This window comes from Oncorhynchus keta, chromosome 12, assembly GCF_023373465.1.
Source record: "Oncorhynchus keta strain PuntledgeMale-10-30-2019 chromosome 12, Oket_V2, whole genome shotgun sequence".
In the NCBI taxonomy this organism is placed as follows: Eukaryota; Metazoa; Chordata; class Actinopteri; order Salmoniformes; family Salmonidae; genus Oncorhynchus; species Oncorhynchus keta.
The window spans coordinates 3072844-3092357 of NC_068432.1; the positions used below are offsets into that span (position 1 = coordinate 3072844).

Sequence of the window (19514 nt, forward strand, 5' to 3'; positions counted from 1 at the left end):
ACTTGTGGTGTCTTCACTATTATTATACAATGTAGAAAATAGTAAAAGATAAAGAAAAACACTTGAATGAGTAGGTGTCCAAACTTTTGACTGGTACTGAATGTTGACATTGACACCTACATAATATCAAATGTAACTGCATATTTATACCTGTGCTGACCTTTTTGATATATTTGGTTTGTAGATAATCAAGTTTTACCTCTTGGCCTGACATCTTATCTATCTGCCACAATCAGTTGCACAGCAAATTTGAGCAGCTGAAGCATATGCACCAGGAGGAGAAGAGGAAGGTGGAGGAGAAGAGGCGGGAACTGGAAGAGGAAATGAACGCTTTCAACCGCAGGAAGGTTGCAGCTGAGACGTTGTCCTTAGCCCAGCCACTCAAGAAGGACAAGGACAAGAAAAAGTAAGCAAGTTCCTGTCCTCTTCCACTCGCTCTCCCTTCCCTTTATTCCTCCCTTATCTTCTCTTACCCTATGGTTTAGCTTCAAAGTCCCTTTGTCCTCCCTTTCTCCCCAAAGGATTGAATTGAGATCACAGATAGCAGTGGATTGACTTAGAGTATATACCGTGATCATGAGGCCTTCCCCTCCGTCCCCCCAAATTCCATACCAGGGTGATGTATTTATTGTACACTGAAATAGTTATATGAATATGAGCAGACAGATTTATGGAAAATACCTGACCTTAGCAGTTCCTAGTTGGAGAGAGACAGGTTCTCTGTGAGGCAGTCAAGACACTTTAAAAAAAAAAAAGCTTGTAAAGTCTCCATCTAGTGGATAATATGTGCATTGGCAGTTATCAGTGAAACCGTTCATCCATTTTGTGGTTAGTCTGACAGATGTCATAGTTCCTGAGGTAGTGCTTGGGTTTTCACTACATTAGGGATTGTACATTATTTATGAGGGATACCTGGAGAAAATGGTAACTCTCTGAAGTTTAAATGGTAGTAAAATATATTTTTACTCAACTCTCCCTGAGCACTTGAAAAAACTGTTCCCTCAAAAAAAAATGGCACTGCGCAAATTTCTGGTCTGCTGAGTGCAAACATGAATGTTGTAAAATTCAGTGCTACTTCCATCACACGTTTACTATGAACACTGAGGCCGTATCCGCCTCAATTTTTTAAATCAATTAATGGATTTTTTTTTGCTATTGTGCCGATGCCTGTCGGAGGCATGAACACTTTAAGCGGGCCAGGTCCAACATAACAGGAACAGCCACAGACATCTCTACCAGGGCTTTCTAAAACGGCTGTCGTCAACAGTCTTGTATGACGAGACTTGAACTCGCCCTACTATCGGAGTACCACCACTACTGCATATGCAGACAAACTGATCCATCGCACAAACCTTATCACAAGATCGAGGATCCACATTTTTTTGTGTGTCTGCCTTGATGTCCATAAATCTCCCCTTGCGCAGTGGAATTTAGAATGATACGCGACTACTGCTATCCATTCAGCACCACGGTTCAAAGGGCGCTCAAAATAACCCTCATCAAGACGTTGCCTACATCTGATAGACCTACTCATCACTTATTATTTTATACAACATTTTCTATGCCAGGTGAAATTGCACATCATTAGCTGATTGTTATGGATGTATCCAAATAGAGAGACGGGCTCTATGTGAGGCAGTCACACAACTTTTTTTTATTTTATTGCTTCTACAGTCTCCATCTGATGGATAATATGATAACACCGGCCCTCGACACCAGTGTTAATATATCCTCCAAACACCGGCTTCTCGGGATTATCATTTAAGTATTCAATCTGTAGGTACAAACTTTGATCTGAGAAATGATTGTCACTGAATTATTTATTTTGCTCTCACCTAAAAGAAAAATAACACTCCACCAATGCTTCTCGGCTATAGAAAGTTGTAGCGCTCCCTCTGAATGTCAGTCAAACCATGAATGGGAACGCCTATCCATCGCAATGTGTAATGCAGTGTAGCCTAGTGTTTATTTTTTATTATTTTTTTATATATATCACACACACCATCCCAGCAGTGCAAAAAACTCAAGTACATTTTCTTAAAAATATAACTTTGCCCTGTGCTTCTCCCAGCATGCTTGTTGTATAGCCTAGGCCATGGATCATTTGATTGAGACCACACTGGCGTGCTAGATATTGCGCACCCAGCAGAGAATTGGGGATGAGGGGCAGCATTGGGCACACATGAGATACTATAATAAACAATTAATTCTCAAACCCTGAGCATAAGGCATTTCATCAATGTACAAATTACACGACCTTCCCCTAGACTAAATAAAAAAACATATTAACCCCCCATTTTCCTCCCTGTAACTATTGTGTAAATTTCAATCTCTTAACAGTTTTGTTAGAACTTTACATTTACACTGGCATTTTTCATGAGTGGTCTTCTAAATGGAGTTGAAGGGCTCCCTCCCCTGACAGCTCTGAATTATCACTCCTTCATTAATTATTCTGTACTGACATTATATTTATTCTGAGGCACAATCCACACATTTTCTGACCTCTTTTTCTGTCTTCTCTTTCACCTTCATTATACTTCATCTTCATGAAGTCATACATTTTTCTGAAAGAATGTGGAATGTGTATGATTTGCATTATTTCACTCCAGTGTGTTACCATTCACTTTTATTTTGTCATTTGTGGTCATTTTCTTTGTCATTTTCTTTCAGTTAATGTATGAGCCCAGTATGCCAAGCCGACCATGGATTTGTCTTCCATCATCATAGTGACGTCAACGCTTGTTTTTTTTGACATTCCTTCATGACATTGTGCACATGGACCAAAGACCCTGATGGGACAGGAGACCAAGAGAGCTAACTTGCTGACAGTGGCCATTCCCTTCTCTAGGATCATTAATGTTATCATTTGGAACATGTTTTTTTATACATCTGGTTCTTTTTCTAGTTTGAGACTTACTGATGTGTTTTGCTCACCATCACTGATTTATAACAGAAGGCACAACAACAAAATCATGGACTTTGAACTTCACTGTTTTTTGGTACTAAGTTGTGTTGTTACCTTGTTCTCTGATATTGTCAGTTAATGTAATGTTAATAGATAAGCATTTACTGGTAATGTAGGTGGACTCGACTCCTCACCAGCCAAACACCATTGTCTTACATCAGGTGGCGTCACTCCTACGTGATTCAACCGACAAGTGTAGACATTTCATTACGCTATCTGACATAAGACAATGGCCGTACACCTCATAGAGTGGGGTCTGAATTCTGAGCCAAACTAGGCCAGACCTTAATCCTGCATAGCAATAACGTAACTAAGTACAGTACCTGTATATTTATATTTTTGCAAACCGGTATATGTAGGTACCATCAAGTATACTAGTACTAAATATTAAAAAATATGCAATCAATTCTGGTGCTGTTTTATGTTAACCCAGAAACCTGTATGTGAATATTTTCAGAACTTACTTGGCTTTATTAAAATGCAGATATGCAAAATGGATATGATAAAGCACACTATCCTGTATGTTGTCTAATTGTGATGTACCGTAAAGCCATTGACATGAGTATGTGAGTGGTGTCAGTTTACACGGCCCATATACAATGCAGAAACTAATAGAGGCCTGGACTAACAATAGAAATGTTTACGTCGAAAGACTAGAAGTACTCGTTGTCATTGAAAATAAATGCAACCATCGCATTGGATGTCTCCCTATCCCATGATTTGATTTCATTTAATAAACTTGGGGGTGCGAGCCCTGAAAGCTGTGGCATATCAGACCGTATACCATGGGTATGACAAAACATGTATCTTTACTGCTCTAATTACGTTTAAACAGTTTATAATGTACAGACGTCGGATCTTAATATGACCCATTTTCGTCGTAGGAGGAAAATAATCTTGCACCATAAGGATTTTGAATGTGTATTTAGAATTGACGCTAGGAGTCAGCTGGTAGCTGTGTTTGTAGTCTACGTGATAATTTAGACTGCAGATTCCCTGGGTGTCCGTACAAGTAGCCTATGTATGCTACGTGCAAGCTACAGAGCGTCGCGTGTGAATTCTTATGTGGATTATAATAAATGGACAATATTTGTAGGGGACAATGTATTCTTCGTTAGGGGAAAATCTGTTTTTTTAGATCAATTGTTTTATTCTATGTTCAAGGCAACCAATAGGCAAAATAAATTAAAGGTTATTTCAGTTCCTTCCATGAACCAGTGGGTACAGCCACTGACAATGGCACACGTGCCTGAGTAGGCATGAGTTTGAATCTGGTCCACAAATGCCCTTAATATTTTTGGAGGAACTAGTACTTTTCTAGTTACTCTGTAATTTCTGGGGGAAGTAACTGACTTTCTACTAAGTTTCAATTGACCAAATCCCTTTCGTTACATATACTGAAAAAATATATAAAACGCAACATTCAACAATGTCTTATATGTTGCAGCCTTACAGTTCATAAGGAAATGAGTCAATTGAAATGAATTCATTAGGCTCTAATAATCTATGGAGTTCACATGACTGGGCAGGGGTGCACCGACTGGGGAGCCAAGCCCACCAATAAAAATGAGTTTTTCCGGTGAAGAAACCGGGCGTGGAGGTCCTGAGCTGGCGTGGTTACTCGTGGTTTGCTTTATGGTAGATTATAATTAAATTATAAAATTATAAATTATTATAAAATAACCCATATCCCACTGTGAATTCAATAGGGGCTGAGTTCAAAAACTACGAACCTCAGATTTCCCACTTCCTGTTTGGATTTTTTTCTCAGGTTTTTGTCTGCCATATGAGTTCTGTTATACTCACAGACATCATTCAAACAGTTTTTGAAACTTCAGTGTTTTTATCCAATACTAATAATAATATGCATATATTAGCATCTGGGACTGACTAGGAGGCAGTTCACTCTGGGCACGCTATTCATCCAAGAGTGAAAATGCTGCCCCCTATCCCAAAGAAGTTAAGCCATTTTGTCACAACTTTGGAAGTATGCTTGGGGTCATTGTCCATTAGCGAACATGCTTTATCTTCCTGACTGATTTCTTGAGATGTTGCTTCAGTATATCCACATCATTTTCCTTCCTCATGACGCCATCTATTTTGTGAAGTTCACCAGTTCCTCCTGCAGCAAAGCACCCCCACAACATGATGCTGCCACCCCTGTGCTTCACGGTTGGGATGGTGTTCTTCGGCTTGCAAGCCTCCCCCTTTTTCCTCCAAACATAATGCTGGTCATTATGGCCAAACAGTTCTATTTTTGTTTCATCAAACCAGAGGACATTTCTCCAAAAAGTACGATCTTTGTCCCCATGTGCAGTTGCAAACCGTAGTCTGGCTTTTTTATGGCGGTTTTGGAGCAGTGGCGATATAGGATATGTGAATATAGATACTTTCATACCCATTTCCTCCAGCATCTTCACAAGGTCCTTAGCTGTTGTTCTGGGATTGATTTGCACTTTTCACACCAAAGTACGTTCATCTCTAGGAGACAGAATGCGTCTCCTTCCTGAGTGGTATGACGGCTGCGTGGTCCCATGATGTTCATACTTGCGTACTATTGTTTTTACAGATAAACGTGGTACCTTCAGGCATTTGGAAATTGCCTCCAAGGAAGAGTCAGACTTGTGTTCTACAATGTTTTTTTCTGAGATCTTGGATGATTTCTTTTGATTTTCCCATGATGTCAAGCAAAGAGGCACTGAGCTTGAAGGTAGGCCTTGAAATATATCCTCAGCTACACCACCAGTTGATCCAATCAGAAGCTTCTAAAGCCATGACATAATTTTATGGAATTTTCCAAGTTGTTTTCCAATCTTCTGACCCACTGGAATTGTGATACAGTGAGTTATAAGTGAAACAATCTGTAAACAATTGTTGGAAAATTACTTGTGTCATGCACAATATAGATGTCCTAAGCGACTTGCCAAAACTATAGTTTGTTGACAATAAATTTGTGGAATGGTTGAAAAACGATTTTTAATGACACCAAAACTTCCGACTTCAACTGTACATATTCAGACCCTTTACTCAGTACTTTGTTGAAGCACCTTTGGCAGCGATTCTTCTAGGGTATGACTACAAGCCTGGCACACCTGTCTTTAGGGAGATTTTCCCATTCTTCTCTGCAGATCCTCTCAAGCTCTGTCAGTTTGGACCGGGAGCGTCGCTGCCCAGCTATTTTCATGTCTCTCCAGAGATGTTTGATCCGGTTCAAGTCTGGGCTCTGGCTGGGTCATTCAAGTACATTCAGAGACTTGTCCCGAAGCCACTCCTGTGTTGTCTTGGCTGTGTGCTTAGGGTTGTTGTCCTGTTGGAAGGTGAACCTTCGCCCCAGGCTGAGGTCCTGAGCGCTCTGGAGCAGGTTTTCATCAAGGATCTCTCTGTACTTTGCTCCGTTCATCTTTGCCTTGATCCTGACGATTCTCCCAGTCCCTGCCGGTGATGCTGCCACCACCATGCTTTACCTTAGGGATGGTATTGGCCAGGTAATGAACGGTGCCTGGTTTCCTCCAGACGTGACGCTTGGCATTCAGACCAAATAGTATAATCTTGGTTTCATCATGATCTGAGTGTTTAAGGTGCCTTTTGGCAAACTCCAAGTGGGCTGTCATGTGCCTTTTACTGAGGAGTGACTTCTGTCTGGCCACTCTCCCATAAAGGCCTGATTTGGTGGAGTGCTGCAAAGATGGTTGTCCTTCTGACAAGGCCGATCTCCCCCGATTGCTCAGTTTGGCTGGGCAGTCAGCTCTAGGAAGAGTCTTGGTGGTTCCAAACTTCTTCCATTTAAGAATGATGGAGGCCACTGTGTTCTTGGGGACCTTCAATGCTGCAGTCATTTTTTGGTACCCTTCCCCAGATCTGTGCCTCGACAAATTCCTGCCTCTGAGCTCTATGGACAATGTTTTCGACCTCATGGCTTAGTTTTTGCTCTGACATGCACTGTCAACTGTGGGACCTTACATAGACAGGTGTGTGCCTTTCCAAATAATGTATAATCAATTGAATTGAGCACAGGTGCACTCCAATCAAGTTGTAGAAACATCTCAAGGATGATCAATGGAAACCGGATGCACCTGAGCTCAATGTTGAGTCTCTTTGCAAAGTGTCTGAAAACTTAAATAAATAAAGGTATTTATGTTTTTGAAGGTTTTATGCATTTGCAAAAATGTCAGAAACCTGTTTTCTCTTGTCATTATGGGGTATTGTGTGTAGGTTGAGGAGGAAAAAATGATAATTGAATCAATTTTTAGGATAAAGCTGTAACGTAACTGTGGAAAGAGTGAGGGGGCTGAATACTTTCTGAATGACCTGAACATGCTGTATTCTAGTCAAGTCCATCCTATTCAACTATTGCTGTACATACACTATTCTATCCATGTTTTCTTCAGATATACTTAAAACGTTTGGACACACCTACTCATTCAAGGGTTTTTCTTTATTTTGTACTATTTTCTACATTGCAGAATAATAGTGAAGACATCAAAACTATGACTTAACACACATGGAATCATGTAGTAACCAGAAAAGTGTAAAACAAATCAAAATACATTTGACATTCTTCAAAGTAGCCACCCTTTGCCTTGATGACAGCTATGCACACTCTTGGCGTTCTCTCAACCAGCTTCATTTCAATTAACAGGTGTGCCTTGTTAATTTGTGGAATTCCTTTCCTTAATGTGTTTGAGCAAATGAGTTGTGTTGTGACAATGTAGGGGTGGTATACAAAAGATACCCCTATTTGGTAAATTATGGCAAGAACAGCTTAAACAAGCAAAGAGAAATGACAGCCCATCATTACTTTAAGACATGAAAGTCAGTCAATGCGGAACATTTCAAGGACTTTGAAAGTTTCTTCAAGTGCAGTCACAAAAACCATCAAGCGCTATGATGAAAATGGCCTTCATGAGGACCACCACAGTAAAGGAAGACCCAGAGTTACTTCTGCTGCGGAGGATAAGTTCATGTGAGTTAACTGCACCTCAGATTGCAGCCCAAATAAATGCTTCACATAGTTCAAGTAACAGACACATCTCAACATCAACTGTTCAGAGGAGACTGTGTGGATCAGGCCTTCATTATCGAATTGCTGCAAAGGAACTACTACTAAAGGACACCAATAAGAAAAAGAGACTTGCTTGGGCCAAGAAACATGAGCAATGGACATTAGACCAGTGGACATTTTTCCTTTGGTCTGGAGTCCAAATTTGAGATTTTTGGTTCCAACCACTGTGTCTGTCAAAATCAAATCAAATTTACTTATATAGCCCTTCTTACATCAGCTGATATATCAAAGTGCTGTACAGAAACCCAGCCTAAAACCCCAAACAGAAAGCAATGCAGGTGTAGAAGCACGGTGGCTAGGATAAACTCCCTAGAAAGGCCAAAACCTAGGAAAAAACCTAGAGAGGAACCAGGCTATGTGTGGTGGCCAGTCTTCTTCTGGCTGTGCCAGGTGGAGATTATAACAGAACATGGCCAAGATGTTCAAATGTTCATAAATGACCAGCATGGTCAAATAATAGTAATCACAGTGAACAGGTCAGGCCTGGTTCCATAGCCGCAGGCAGAACAATTGAAACTGGAGCAGCAGCCAGGTGGACTGGGGACAACAAGGAGTCATCATGCCAGGTAGTCCTGAGGCATGGTCCTAGGGCTCAGGTCCTCCGAGAGAGAGAGGGAGAAAGAAAGAGAGAAATAGAGAATTAGAGAGAGCATACTTAAATTCACACAGGACACTGGATAAGACAGGAGAAATACTCCAGATATAACAGACTGACCCTAGCCCCCCAACACATAGCCTACTGCAGCATAAATACTGGAGGCTGAGACAGATGGGGCCAGGAGACACTGTGGCCCCATCCGATGATACCCCCGGACAGTGCCAAACAGGCAGGATATAACCCCACCCACTTTACCAAAGCACAGCCCCCGCACCACTAGAGGGATATCCTCAGCCACCAACTTACCATCCTAAGACAAGGCCGAGTATAGCCTACAAAGATCTCCGCCACGGCACAACCCAAGGGGGGGGGCGCCAACCCAGACAGGAAGACCACGTCAGTGACTCAACCTTCTCAAGTGACGCACCATGCCTAGGGACGGCATGGAAGAGCACCAGTAAGCCAGTGACTCAGCCTCTGTAATAGGGTTAGGAGGCAGAGAATCCCAGTGGAGAGAGGGGAACCGGCCAGGCAGAGACAGCAAGGGCTGTTCGTTGCTCCAGTGCCTTTCCGTTCACCTTCACACTCCTGGGCCAGACTACACTCAATAATAGGACCTTTTGAAGAGATGAGTCTTCAGTAAAGACTTAAAGGTTGAGACCGAGTCTGCGTCTCTCACATGGGTAGGCAGACCATTCCATAAAAATGGAGCTATAGGAGAAAGCCCTGCCTCCAGCTGTTTGCTTAGAAATTCTAGGGACAATTAGGAGGCCTGCGTCTTGTGACCGCAGCATACGTGTAGGTATGTACAGCAGGACCAACTCGGAAAGATAGGTAGGAGCAAGCCCATGTAATGCTTTGTAGGTTAGCAGTAAAACCTTGAAATCAGCCCTTTCCTTAACAGGAAGCCAGTGTAGGGAGGCTAGCACTGGAATAATATGATCACATTTTTTGGTTCTAGTCAGGATTCGAGCAGCCGTATTTAGCACTAACTGAAGTTCAGTGCTTTATCCGGGTAGCTGGAAAGTAGAGCATTGCAGTAGTCTAACCTAGAAGCAACAAAAGCATGGACCAACCTTTCTGCATCATTTTTGGACAGAACATTTCTGATGGTCCTTCTGTAGCTCAGTTGGTAGAGCATGGCGCTTGTAACGCCAGGGTAGGGGGTTCGATCCCCGGGACCACCCATACGTAGAATGTATGCACACATGACTGTAAGTCGCTTTGGATAAAAGCGTCTGCTAAATGGCATATATTATTATTATTATTATTATTTTTGCAATGTTACGTAAATGGAAAAAAGCTGTCCTTGAAACAGTCTTGATATGTTCGTCAAAAGAGAGATCAGGGTGCAGAGTAAGAGACGCGTGTGGGTGAACGTATGATCTCCGCATGTGTATTTCCCACCGTAAAACATGGAGGAGGCGTTAGGGTGCGGGAGTGCTTTGCTGGTGACACTGTCTGTGATTTATTTAAAAGTGATACGCCATACCATCTGATTTGGGCTTAGTGGAACTATAATTTGGTTTTTTTAAACAGGACAATGTCCCTACACATCTCCAAGCAGTGCAAGGGCTATTTTACAAATAAGGAGAGTGATTGAGTGCTGCATCAGATGACCTGTCCTCCACAATCCCCCTACCTCAACCAAATTGAGATGGTTTGGGATGAGTCGGACCGCAGAGAAGGAAAAGCAGCCAACAAGTGCTCAGCATATGTGGGAACTCCTTCAAGCCTGTTGGAAAAGCATTCCAGGTGAAGCTGGTTGAGAGAATGCCAAGTGTGCAAAGCTGTCATCAAGTCAAAGGGTGGCTACTTTGAAGAGTCTCAAATATAAAATATATTTGTGATTTGTTTAACACTTTTTTGGTGACTACATGATTCCATATGTGTTATTTCATAGTGTTGATGTCTTCACTATTATTCTACAATGTAGAAAATAGTAAAAAATAAAAACAAACCCTTGAATGAGTAGGTGTTCTAAGACTTTTGACTGGTAGTTTATGTGGGAGCTCCTTCAAGACTGTTGGAAAAGCATTCCTCGTGACGCTGGTTGAGAGAATGCCAAGAGTGTGCAAAACTGTCATCAAGGTGAAGGGTGGCTACTTTGAAGAATATAAAATATATTAGTGATTAACAGTTTTTTGGTTACTACATGATTCCGTATGTGTTATTCCATAGTTTTGATGTCTTCACTATTATTCTACATTGTAGAAAATAGTCAACGTAAAGGATAACTCTTGAATGAGTAGGTGTCTACAAACTTTTGACTGGTACTGTATTTCTACTACGGACTACTTGCTGCTCTTAATATTTCTATATTTCTTAATTCCATTCTTTTACTTTTTAGATTTGATATTACTGCACTGTTGGAGCAAGGAACACAAGCATTTCGTTACACCTGCAATAACATCTGCTAAACATTTATGCAACCAATAAAATGTGATTTGATTTGAACTTTGTGGCATCAGTTTGGAAAAGGCCCTTTCCAGTTCCAGCATGACAATGCCCCCGCCGTGCACAATGCGAGGTCCAAAGAGAAATGGTTTGTCGATCGGTGTGGAAGAAGATGACTGACCACCACAGAGCCCTGACCTCAACCCTGTCGGACACCTTTGGGAGGAATTAGAATGCCAACTGCGAGCCAGTCCTAATTGCCCCACATCAGTGCCCGACCTCACTAATGCTCTTGTGGCTGAATGGAAGCAAGTCCCTGCAGCAATGTTCCAACATTTAGTGGAAAACCTTCCCAGAAGAGTCAAGGCTGTTTAAGGCTGTTATAGCAGCAAAGGGTGGACCAACGCCATATTAATTTTGGATTTTGGAATATGTTTGACAAGCAGTTGTCCACATACTGTTGGCCATGTAGTGTATGTGAAAACACCAAGATAGCAAGCCATGATCCCAAGGACTTTGACTGCCTCAGAACGGAGAAAGAGAACTGCTCATGTTTAGCCAATCACAAGGCTCATTTGAATTTCCTGTTGCATCAGAAAAGTTATCTGCAACGAGAGTGATTTAAGTTAAGATCTGGCATCTGTACACTAATTATATAAGTTGTAGACCAACAGAACAAAATGGAGAGAGCCCATCTTAGCCTTACAGTAAAAAGTATAACCCTCTGCTATTAAGAAGTAAACAAGAGTGAAAGAGGAAGTTGCTGTGTGCGTTCTGCCCCACCACATGATTTACAACAAAAACGTTTACGAAAGGCTGGTACATTGTGGTCTTGAACCAACCTGAAGTAGAACAGAGAGCTGTCATCCATTTACCATGAACAATTGAAACAGCAGACTTCATAGAATTTGTGCATAGAATACATGATTTTTTCCCAGTGTCTACATAAAACGTTTCAGGTTATGATGGGTAGAAAGGGATGGGATACATGTGGACAGCTTATTGAAAACTCATCTTATTGTTTCAGTTACAAAGAAGAGATGGTGGTCATGAAATTGAACATTTGTCATAGCTTTTATTCTGGAGATAACATAACAGTAACATAGCTGCCTTTTCTGACAACCAAAGAGATAAGAAATGAACGCTTTTCACTTTGGAAAACAGTGTAACATCAACGACGGAACACGATTTACGTTACAACTTCACACAAAAAAAATATGTATTTCACAGTTGAAAGCACTACAATACTCCACTGTATAACTATAACACATCAGTTCAATGTGGCACGTTATAACAGTTCCACACATTGAGATGTGACTAGCTTTAAAATGAAAGAATTTCATGTCTTTGCAGCACTGTCATTTGTAATCAAAGCATTTTGTAAAAGTAGCTATAGTGATTAACTTGTTTGAAAGGTCAACAGAACAAACATGTTTTAGTACAACAAAGTAAAAACAAAAAGATGAGTCTTGAAAAATATAATTATAAAATTATATGTATATAAAAAGCTCCTCTAAATATCAAAGTGCTGAATAGGTCATGGAAGAGGCAATACCAAGTTCCTGACAAGGTATTCTTGGTCCTCAACTAAATAAAAACAATCCCCAACACATGCAGACAGGTTTCAGTCCAACAGGATATTAGCTCACAGCAGGGTGGAGAGGTGGGCAGGGGGACACATTCTTCTGGTGGGCCTCATGGAGGATATTAGTATCACTGTCCCCGTCGACCTCCAGAGCCAACCCCTCGTTGTATAGGCACCTAAAACCATCGTAGAACTTGTCTGTATCCCCCTCCCCCTGGCTTCCCTTTCCCCTCCTGGTCTGCCCGAGACCCGGTTTGCCCGCAGGCTCCCAGGACACCTCATCCTGAAGCTTGGTCATCTTAGTGCTGTCAAATATGTACACTGCATTGGCTGGTAGGGAGAACTCCAGGCTGGTGAGGTATTCGTCCACCATCTCCTTGCAGTGGATGAACTCCATGCTCTGAATCTGGAACAGAAAAACACAGTGATTTCCTCAGACATGGCAAACAGGTTTAGTAAAAATAAAAACACCTTATGACAGAGGTCGATTGTGTGGGTTCCATTGTTTTTAACTCAACTGTAATAAAAAATAAGATTGAAATATAGAAAAATATGTTTTAACCAGGAACATACAAATACAAAGACCAAATAAAAAAGAAAAGTGAGAAAAAAGGTGTTATTGTGAACTGAAAGAAAGGTTTATAGTACCTGTCAAAGGTTTGGACACCTACTTTATTTATTTTGACAATTTTTCTACATTGTAGAATAATAGTGAAGACATCAAAACTATGAAAAAACACATGTTGTAACCAAAAAAAGTGTTAAACAAATCAAAATATATTTGAGATTCTTCAAAGTAGCCACCGTTTGCCTTGACAGCTTTGCACACTCTTGGCATTCTCCCAACCAGCTTCATGAGGTAGTCACCTGGAATGCAATTCAATTAACAGGTGTGCCTTGTTAAAAGTTAATTTGTGGAATTTTTTTCCTTAATGCATTTGAGTTTCAGTTGTGTTGTGACAAGGTAGGTGGTATACAGAAGATAGCTCTATTTGGCAAAAGTCCATATTATGGCAAGAACAGCTCAAATAAGCAAAGAGAAACGACAGCCCATCATTACTTTAAGACATGAAGGTCAGTCAATACAGAACATTAAGAACTTTGAACGTTTCTTCAAGCGCAGTTGCAAAAACCATCAAGCGCTATGATGAAACTGCTCTCATGAGGACTGCCACAGGAAAGAAAGACCCAGAGTTACCACTGCTGCAGAGGATAAGTTCATTAGAGTTACCAGCCTCAGATTGCAGCCCAAATAAATGCTTCACAGAGTTCAAGTAGACACATCTCAACATCAACTGTTCAGAGGAGACTCAGGCCTTCATGGTCGAATTGCTGCAAAGAAACCACCACTGAAGGACACTAATTAGAAGAAGAGCCTTGCTTGGGCCAAGAAACATGAGCAATGGACATTAGACCGTGGAAATCTGTCCTTTGATCTGATGAGTCCAAATGTAATACTTTTGGTTCCGTCTTTGTGAGATGCAGAGTAGGTGAACGGGTGATCTCTGCATGTGTGGTTCCCACCGTGAAACATGGAGGAGGTGTGATGGTGCTTTGCTGGTGACATTATCTTTGATTTATTTAGAATTCAAGGCACACTTAACCAGCATGGCTACCACAGCATTCTGCATTGATACACCATCCAGTCTCGTTTGCGCTTAGTGGTACTATCATTTGTTTTTCAACAGGACAATGACACAACACACCTTCAGGCTGGGTAACAGCTATTTGACCAAGGAGAGTGATGGTGCTGCATCAGATGACCTGGCCTCCACAATCACCCAACTTCAAACCCAATTGAGATGGTTTGGGATGAGTTTGATCGCATAGTGAAGGAAAAACAGCCAACAAGTCCTCAGCATATGTGGGAACTCCTTCAAGACTTTTGGAAAAGCATTCCAGGTGAAGCTGGTTGAGAGAATGCCAAGAGTGTATAAAGCTGTCAAAGGCAAAGGGTGGCTACTTTGAAGAATCTCAAAATATTTTTTGATTTTTTAAACACTTTTGGTTACTACATGATTCCATGTGTTATTTCATAGTTTTGATGTCTTCGCTATTATTCTACAATGTAGAAAATATTACAATCAAAGAAAAACCCTGGAATGAGTAGGTCTGTCAACTTTTGACCCTAATGTTTACTTACATGAGCACCAACTTGGTTGCATAATTACACTGCAAACACGAAAGCATGACAGCAAACAGCCAAGTGTTTTGAACAGTGAGGGGTGGTGATAGCGCCATTGGGAGATGTGGCGTGTCTTACCTGTGCTTTCTTCAGCAGATCGGTGAAGACTGAGAACCAGTCTGGGGTGAGCCTTTCCAACTCCAAGGTAATGATGGCCAAGGCTAGTGTGGAGCCCTTGAACTGTGATAGCTGGTGGCAGGCCATACAGTGCTGCACCTGCCTAGTCCACAATGCCGCCTGGAGGCAAGGCCTCTTCTGAGAATGAGCACCCACAGACGAAAGGTGGGGGTGGCCAGAGATCAACAGGGCATGGAACTGCAAGAATCACAAAATACAGAAGATGGAGACCATCATTAATACATATCCACTGTTTCATTCATTCATCCATTCGTCACAATTCATATCGATCACGGACAACTTTCCACATCTTCTCTTTAACAGCCATTCCCACATTACATTATCTTCTTAGTAACCCCCATCTGCCCCCTTTCCTTGCCTGGGGTGTGATGCCCTCTTTGCTGTGTGCAGTGCTAGTCTGTCTCCCTGTTTTAAGACTGTTAGTGTAAAACCAACATGGGGGGCTACATTTGTAATGCACCAAATCCTTTTTTTTCTCTTCTTTGTCACAAAATTGTGAATGCATTTGCATGTCTCCACTCTTTAGCAAATAGTCAGCCATGTTGTTTGAGCAAAGGAAAAAAACTTTAGAATTTCAGGTTGTCGTGTAACAGATCTAGTGGAAATGTTGAAAGAGCTTATCTTTGAATCCACAGCTCAATCATACAACTGTGTTATGGTGGAAAGTATGTGACAATATTCCTGTAGTACCCATTGTTGTTTGAAAGACAATGGAGATATGACCACTATTTCGGTTGCTGAATGCAAAGTACATTTTCAGGGTAATGTAATTGTTGGAAAGTTTATTTGAAAAGTATTAGAGAATTTATTTTTATTTAACTAGATTTTCTTGGTATCATGTTTCTTTTTTGAATTCTACAATACTTGTATTTTTGTAATAAACCTATTGTGAGCTAGGACAATATGGAATAGTTCTTATGGATTAAACTATAATCTACACACAACTAACTGGTGAGACATTCATCAATCTCTGAAATGTTTCAGTATTCAGAACAATCTTACGTTATAATTTGAGGAAATTCTCACATTGGCTCTGGTGTGAAACAATGAAACTGCCCTAAAAGTTTTACTTCACACCAATAGAATTCTGTTCAAGGATGTTGGCCAATGGTTGTGGTCTGCCATGGTAACATTACAGAGACGTCTACTACTAGACTTGAGGAAGAAATATGTCTGGTAATAGTTAGTGTTTGATGCTTATTTGACTTCCAGTTTGTGGTGTGTAGTATAAAGTATGGATCTTTCCAAGATGTCAAACTCCAGTGTACCATAAACAATCTATACAGCATGGCATTTTTTTAAAAATTGAAAATAAATATGCATACATGACAGCACAGTACTAGTCCAATTAATCTAATTTGATTGAACCTTTTTAAACTAGGCAAGTCTAGGCAAATTCTTATGTATGTTAAGATTGTAATTGGAAGTGGGTTAGGGTTGGACAAATGATATCTTAAAAGCCTCTCCCCCTTGTTAAATAACAGGGTTCTACTTTCTGCTTTACTACTGGAGGTAAATCAGATAAGTGCCGTGGCTTGATCTGAGCTCTAAATTGCACTTAATCATTAAGTTTTAGATGACCGCTTGTCAATGGTGTCAGGTGTGGACAGAGACATATCACAGGTGGACACAAGTCAAAATCAATGCACAATTTCTAGGACCAATACTCTTATCGGGGAGAAGTTAACATTGGCCATCTTTGACAAGATGAAGCGTGTGTTCCTTTGTGCTTTTGTACCGTGTTTGAGCCTGTCAAAGCAGTGAGGACGTGTTCACGGCTACTTACGATGTGAATGAAGTCGATTGGCGTTGCGGTATACAGGTCCCAGCTCAGCTTATCTAGTATGATTCTCTCCATGCGAAGAATCTCCGCTGTTGAAAAGTTGCATCCGCTCTGCACAACAAGGCCCTTGACTGATCCAATCACCTGTTTCAACAGACATCAGCAAGGGAGCTAATAAACATATTGTATTAAACTAGAGTTGTGTTTTATTTTGATTATAAGAAAGAATAAACTTATGTTCACTATGTTCAATTATGTTTTGCTAAACTTCCAAGAGATAAAAAATCCCACCTCATCCTCCTCATTGATTTTTGCTGAGAGAATCAGAGATGTGAAGGCGATACACTTCAGGTATTTGGGCGGGGCCTGAAACAGAAGGTGATTTAGCACCTCTAGAATTTAGCAGAATGTGAGCTGTGAATTATTTTCAAGAACAGAGGATTTCCATACCTTCACTGTTGCTAGAAGTCTATTCAGAACACAGACTCCAAGAGCAAATGTTTCTTGACAGAAGTTGAACAGTCTGCACATTTCACCCAGCCACAGGATCACATCTTGCAGTTGAAATGGGGTAATGTCAGTACCCTGTGTGCGATGGAAAGAATCAAGAGGTCAGAACTTTGCAGGGGTGTGTGGTGAATGTGTCAGACTGTGTCAAACATTAGGCTCAGTCAAGATATATAGCCCATATACCTGAATGCAGCTGTTCTTGAAGACTGGCACTTTCCAGAGGCGCATCTCCCTGCCCAGTGCATCCTCCAATAACGCCACCAACCGTTGGTTCTCTGCAGCTCCTGGGTTCTTCATTGTGACCTTGGTGCCGGCCAGGGTTCTCCACCACCTAAGAAGGACACACCGCGTAGTGTTACAGGCCATGCCATTTACAGTGGGAGAATGAAATGGATCACAGCTAAACACAACTTCATATGTTACATTGAAAGTCAGTCATAGATACTTTGCAACAAAACCTTTTCTGAAATGTCCAATCAAAAGCCCAAGGTTCTCCTTTCTTCTTCACAAAGGGTTAATCTAATGTCACTTTCCCCAGGCTAGAAATTATCTAATTTGGATAGTTAAATTCTAAACAGCTGATTTCTGAGCAGAATGTGTCAACCAGTGGAGTAAAGTACTTAAGTAAAAATACTTTAAAGTACCACTTAATACGTTTGAGGTATATTCCTAAAGAAAACATTGTACTTTTTACTCCAAACATTTTCCCTGACAACCCAAAGTATTAGTTATGCATATTGAATGCTTAGCAGGACAGGAAAATTGTGAAATTCACACACTTATCAAGAGAACACGTGGTCATCCTTCCTGCCTATGTTCTAGCAGACTCACTAAACACAAATGCATCTTTTGTAAATAATGTGAGTGTTAGAGTGTGCCCCTGGCTATCTGGAAATGTGCTTTGCTTAATATAAGTCATATGAAATGATTTATACTTTTACTTTCGATACTTAAGTATATTTTCAAAATTAAGTATCAAAAGTAAATGTAAGTATATTTAAAACCAAATACTTTCACTCAAATAGTATTTTACTGGGTGACTTTCACTTTTACTTTAGTAACTTTCTATTAAGGTATCTATACTTTTACTCAAGTATGACAATTGGGTACTTTTTCCACCACTGGTGTCAACATAATCAGCCCGTTTGTCTCATATACGGGCGCGAACCAGGGACCTTCTGCACACAACGACAACAAGCATCGTTACCCATCGCTCCACAAAAGCCGCGGCCCTTGCAGAGCAAGGGGAACTACTACTTCAAGGTCTCAGAGCAAGTGACGTAACCGATTGAAACGCTATTTAGCGCACACCGCTAACTAAGCTAGCCGTTTCACATCCGTTACATTAACATAGACACTCATTAGTATATGTTCGGTTTAGAATGGTTACATAAAACAGAAGGTTACTTAAAGCTGGGACCCTACAAAATTAACATAGAAATGTGACTTACAGTCATTCTAGTCGAACGTAAGTCTATGCGGTAGATCTGTTCTATGTGTACTAGTTCTATGCTTCTCATTATTAAGTTTCATTTTTGCGTCTTTTACTTTCGGTGTTGTACACCAGTTTCAAACAGATGAAAATACAATAATTTTGGTTATGGATGGGTAGGAGTGTAACTCGAACGCCTGGTAACTCAAATTTTGCGTATTCGAATCTTATCACAGACAACTTTAGCAACTACTTACAATTGTTTTTGCAGCTACTTAACATGTTAGGTAACCCTTCCTGACCACCTAGCTAATGTTAGCCACAACAAAATTGGAATTCCTAAAATATCAAACATATTGCAAATTCTTAATATATTGTACCAATTGCAATTCGTAAAATATACGAATTGTAATTCGTGACTTATAATACGAAATGGATGACGGACGACATCCACAAATTAATACATACGAAACCTAACATCATTCTAAATGGAGGGCAATATATTTACATGTACTATGTTAAGTCTACTCCTGAGTCAGGTTGCAGCAATGGATCGTACATAAGCACCGAAGGGATTTTTCAACAGTGTACAAAAGCACACAGCGCTCCATTGATAGATTGACTAGGCAGGAAATCATGAAAAAAAGCGTTACATTTTTGTTAAGGCACGCCATTTTTAGATTTTCGTATGCTGTGGTGGAACAATTTTGCACATTCATAAGTTAACTTTTACTTGTGCATAAAAACAGAAGACATATGGGCGGGATAGTGAACAGCTGCAACTGAAGTCAATTGCCCTTGTTTTGCAGCTCAGATGCTGCCGTGATATCTTTCTATGCTTTATTTCTTCAATTAGTCT

General features: G+C 40.7%; 1 protein-coding gene across 2 annotated transcripts in view; it reads left to right on the plus strand.

Moving 5' to 3' along the window:
* LOC118390874 (septin-8-A) overlaps positions 1-15874 on the plus strand; it is a 36452-nt gene extending 20578 nt beyond the window's left edge. Inside the window, exons 9-10 of one of the 2 annotated variants that reach the window (XM_035781585.2) lie at positions 237-406; positions 14889-15874. In XM_035781585.2, coding sequence (XP_035637478.1) covers positions 237-406; positions 14889-15051 — 333 coding nt within the window. In that variant the 3' untranslated portion in view covers positions 15052-15874. Of the gene's footprint in view, positions 1-236; positions 407-2670; positions 3740-14888 lie in introns of those variants that run through there. The other variant, XM_035781586.2, reaches the window with a different exon arrangement.
* The last annotated feature ends 3640 nt before the right edge of the window (positions 15875-19514 follow it).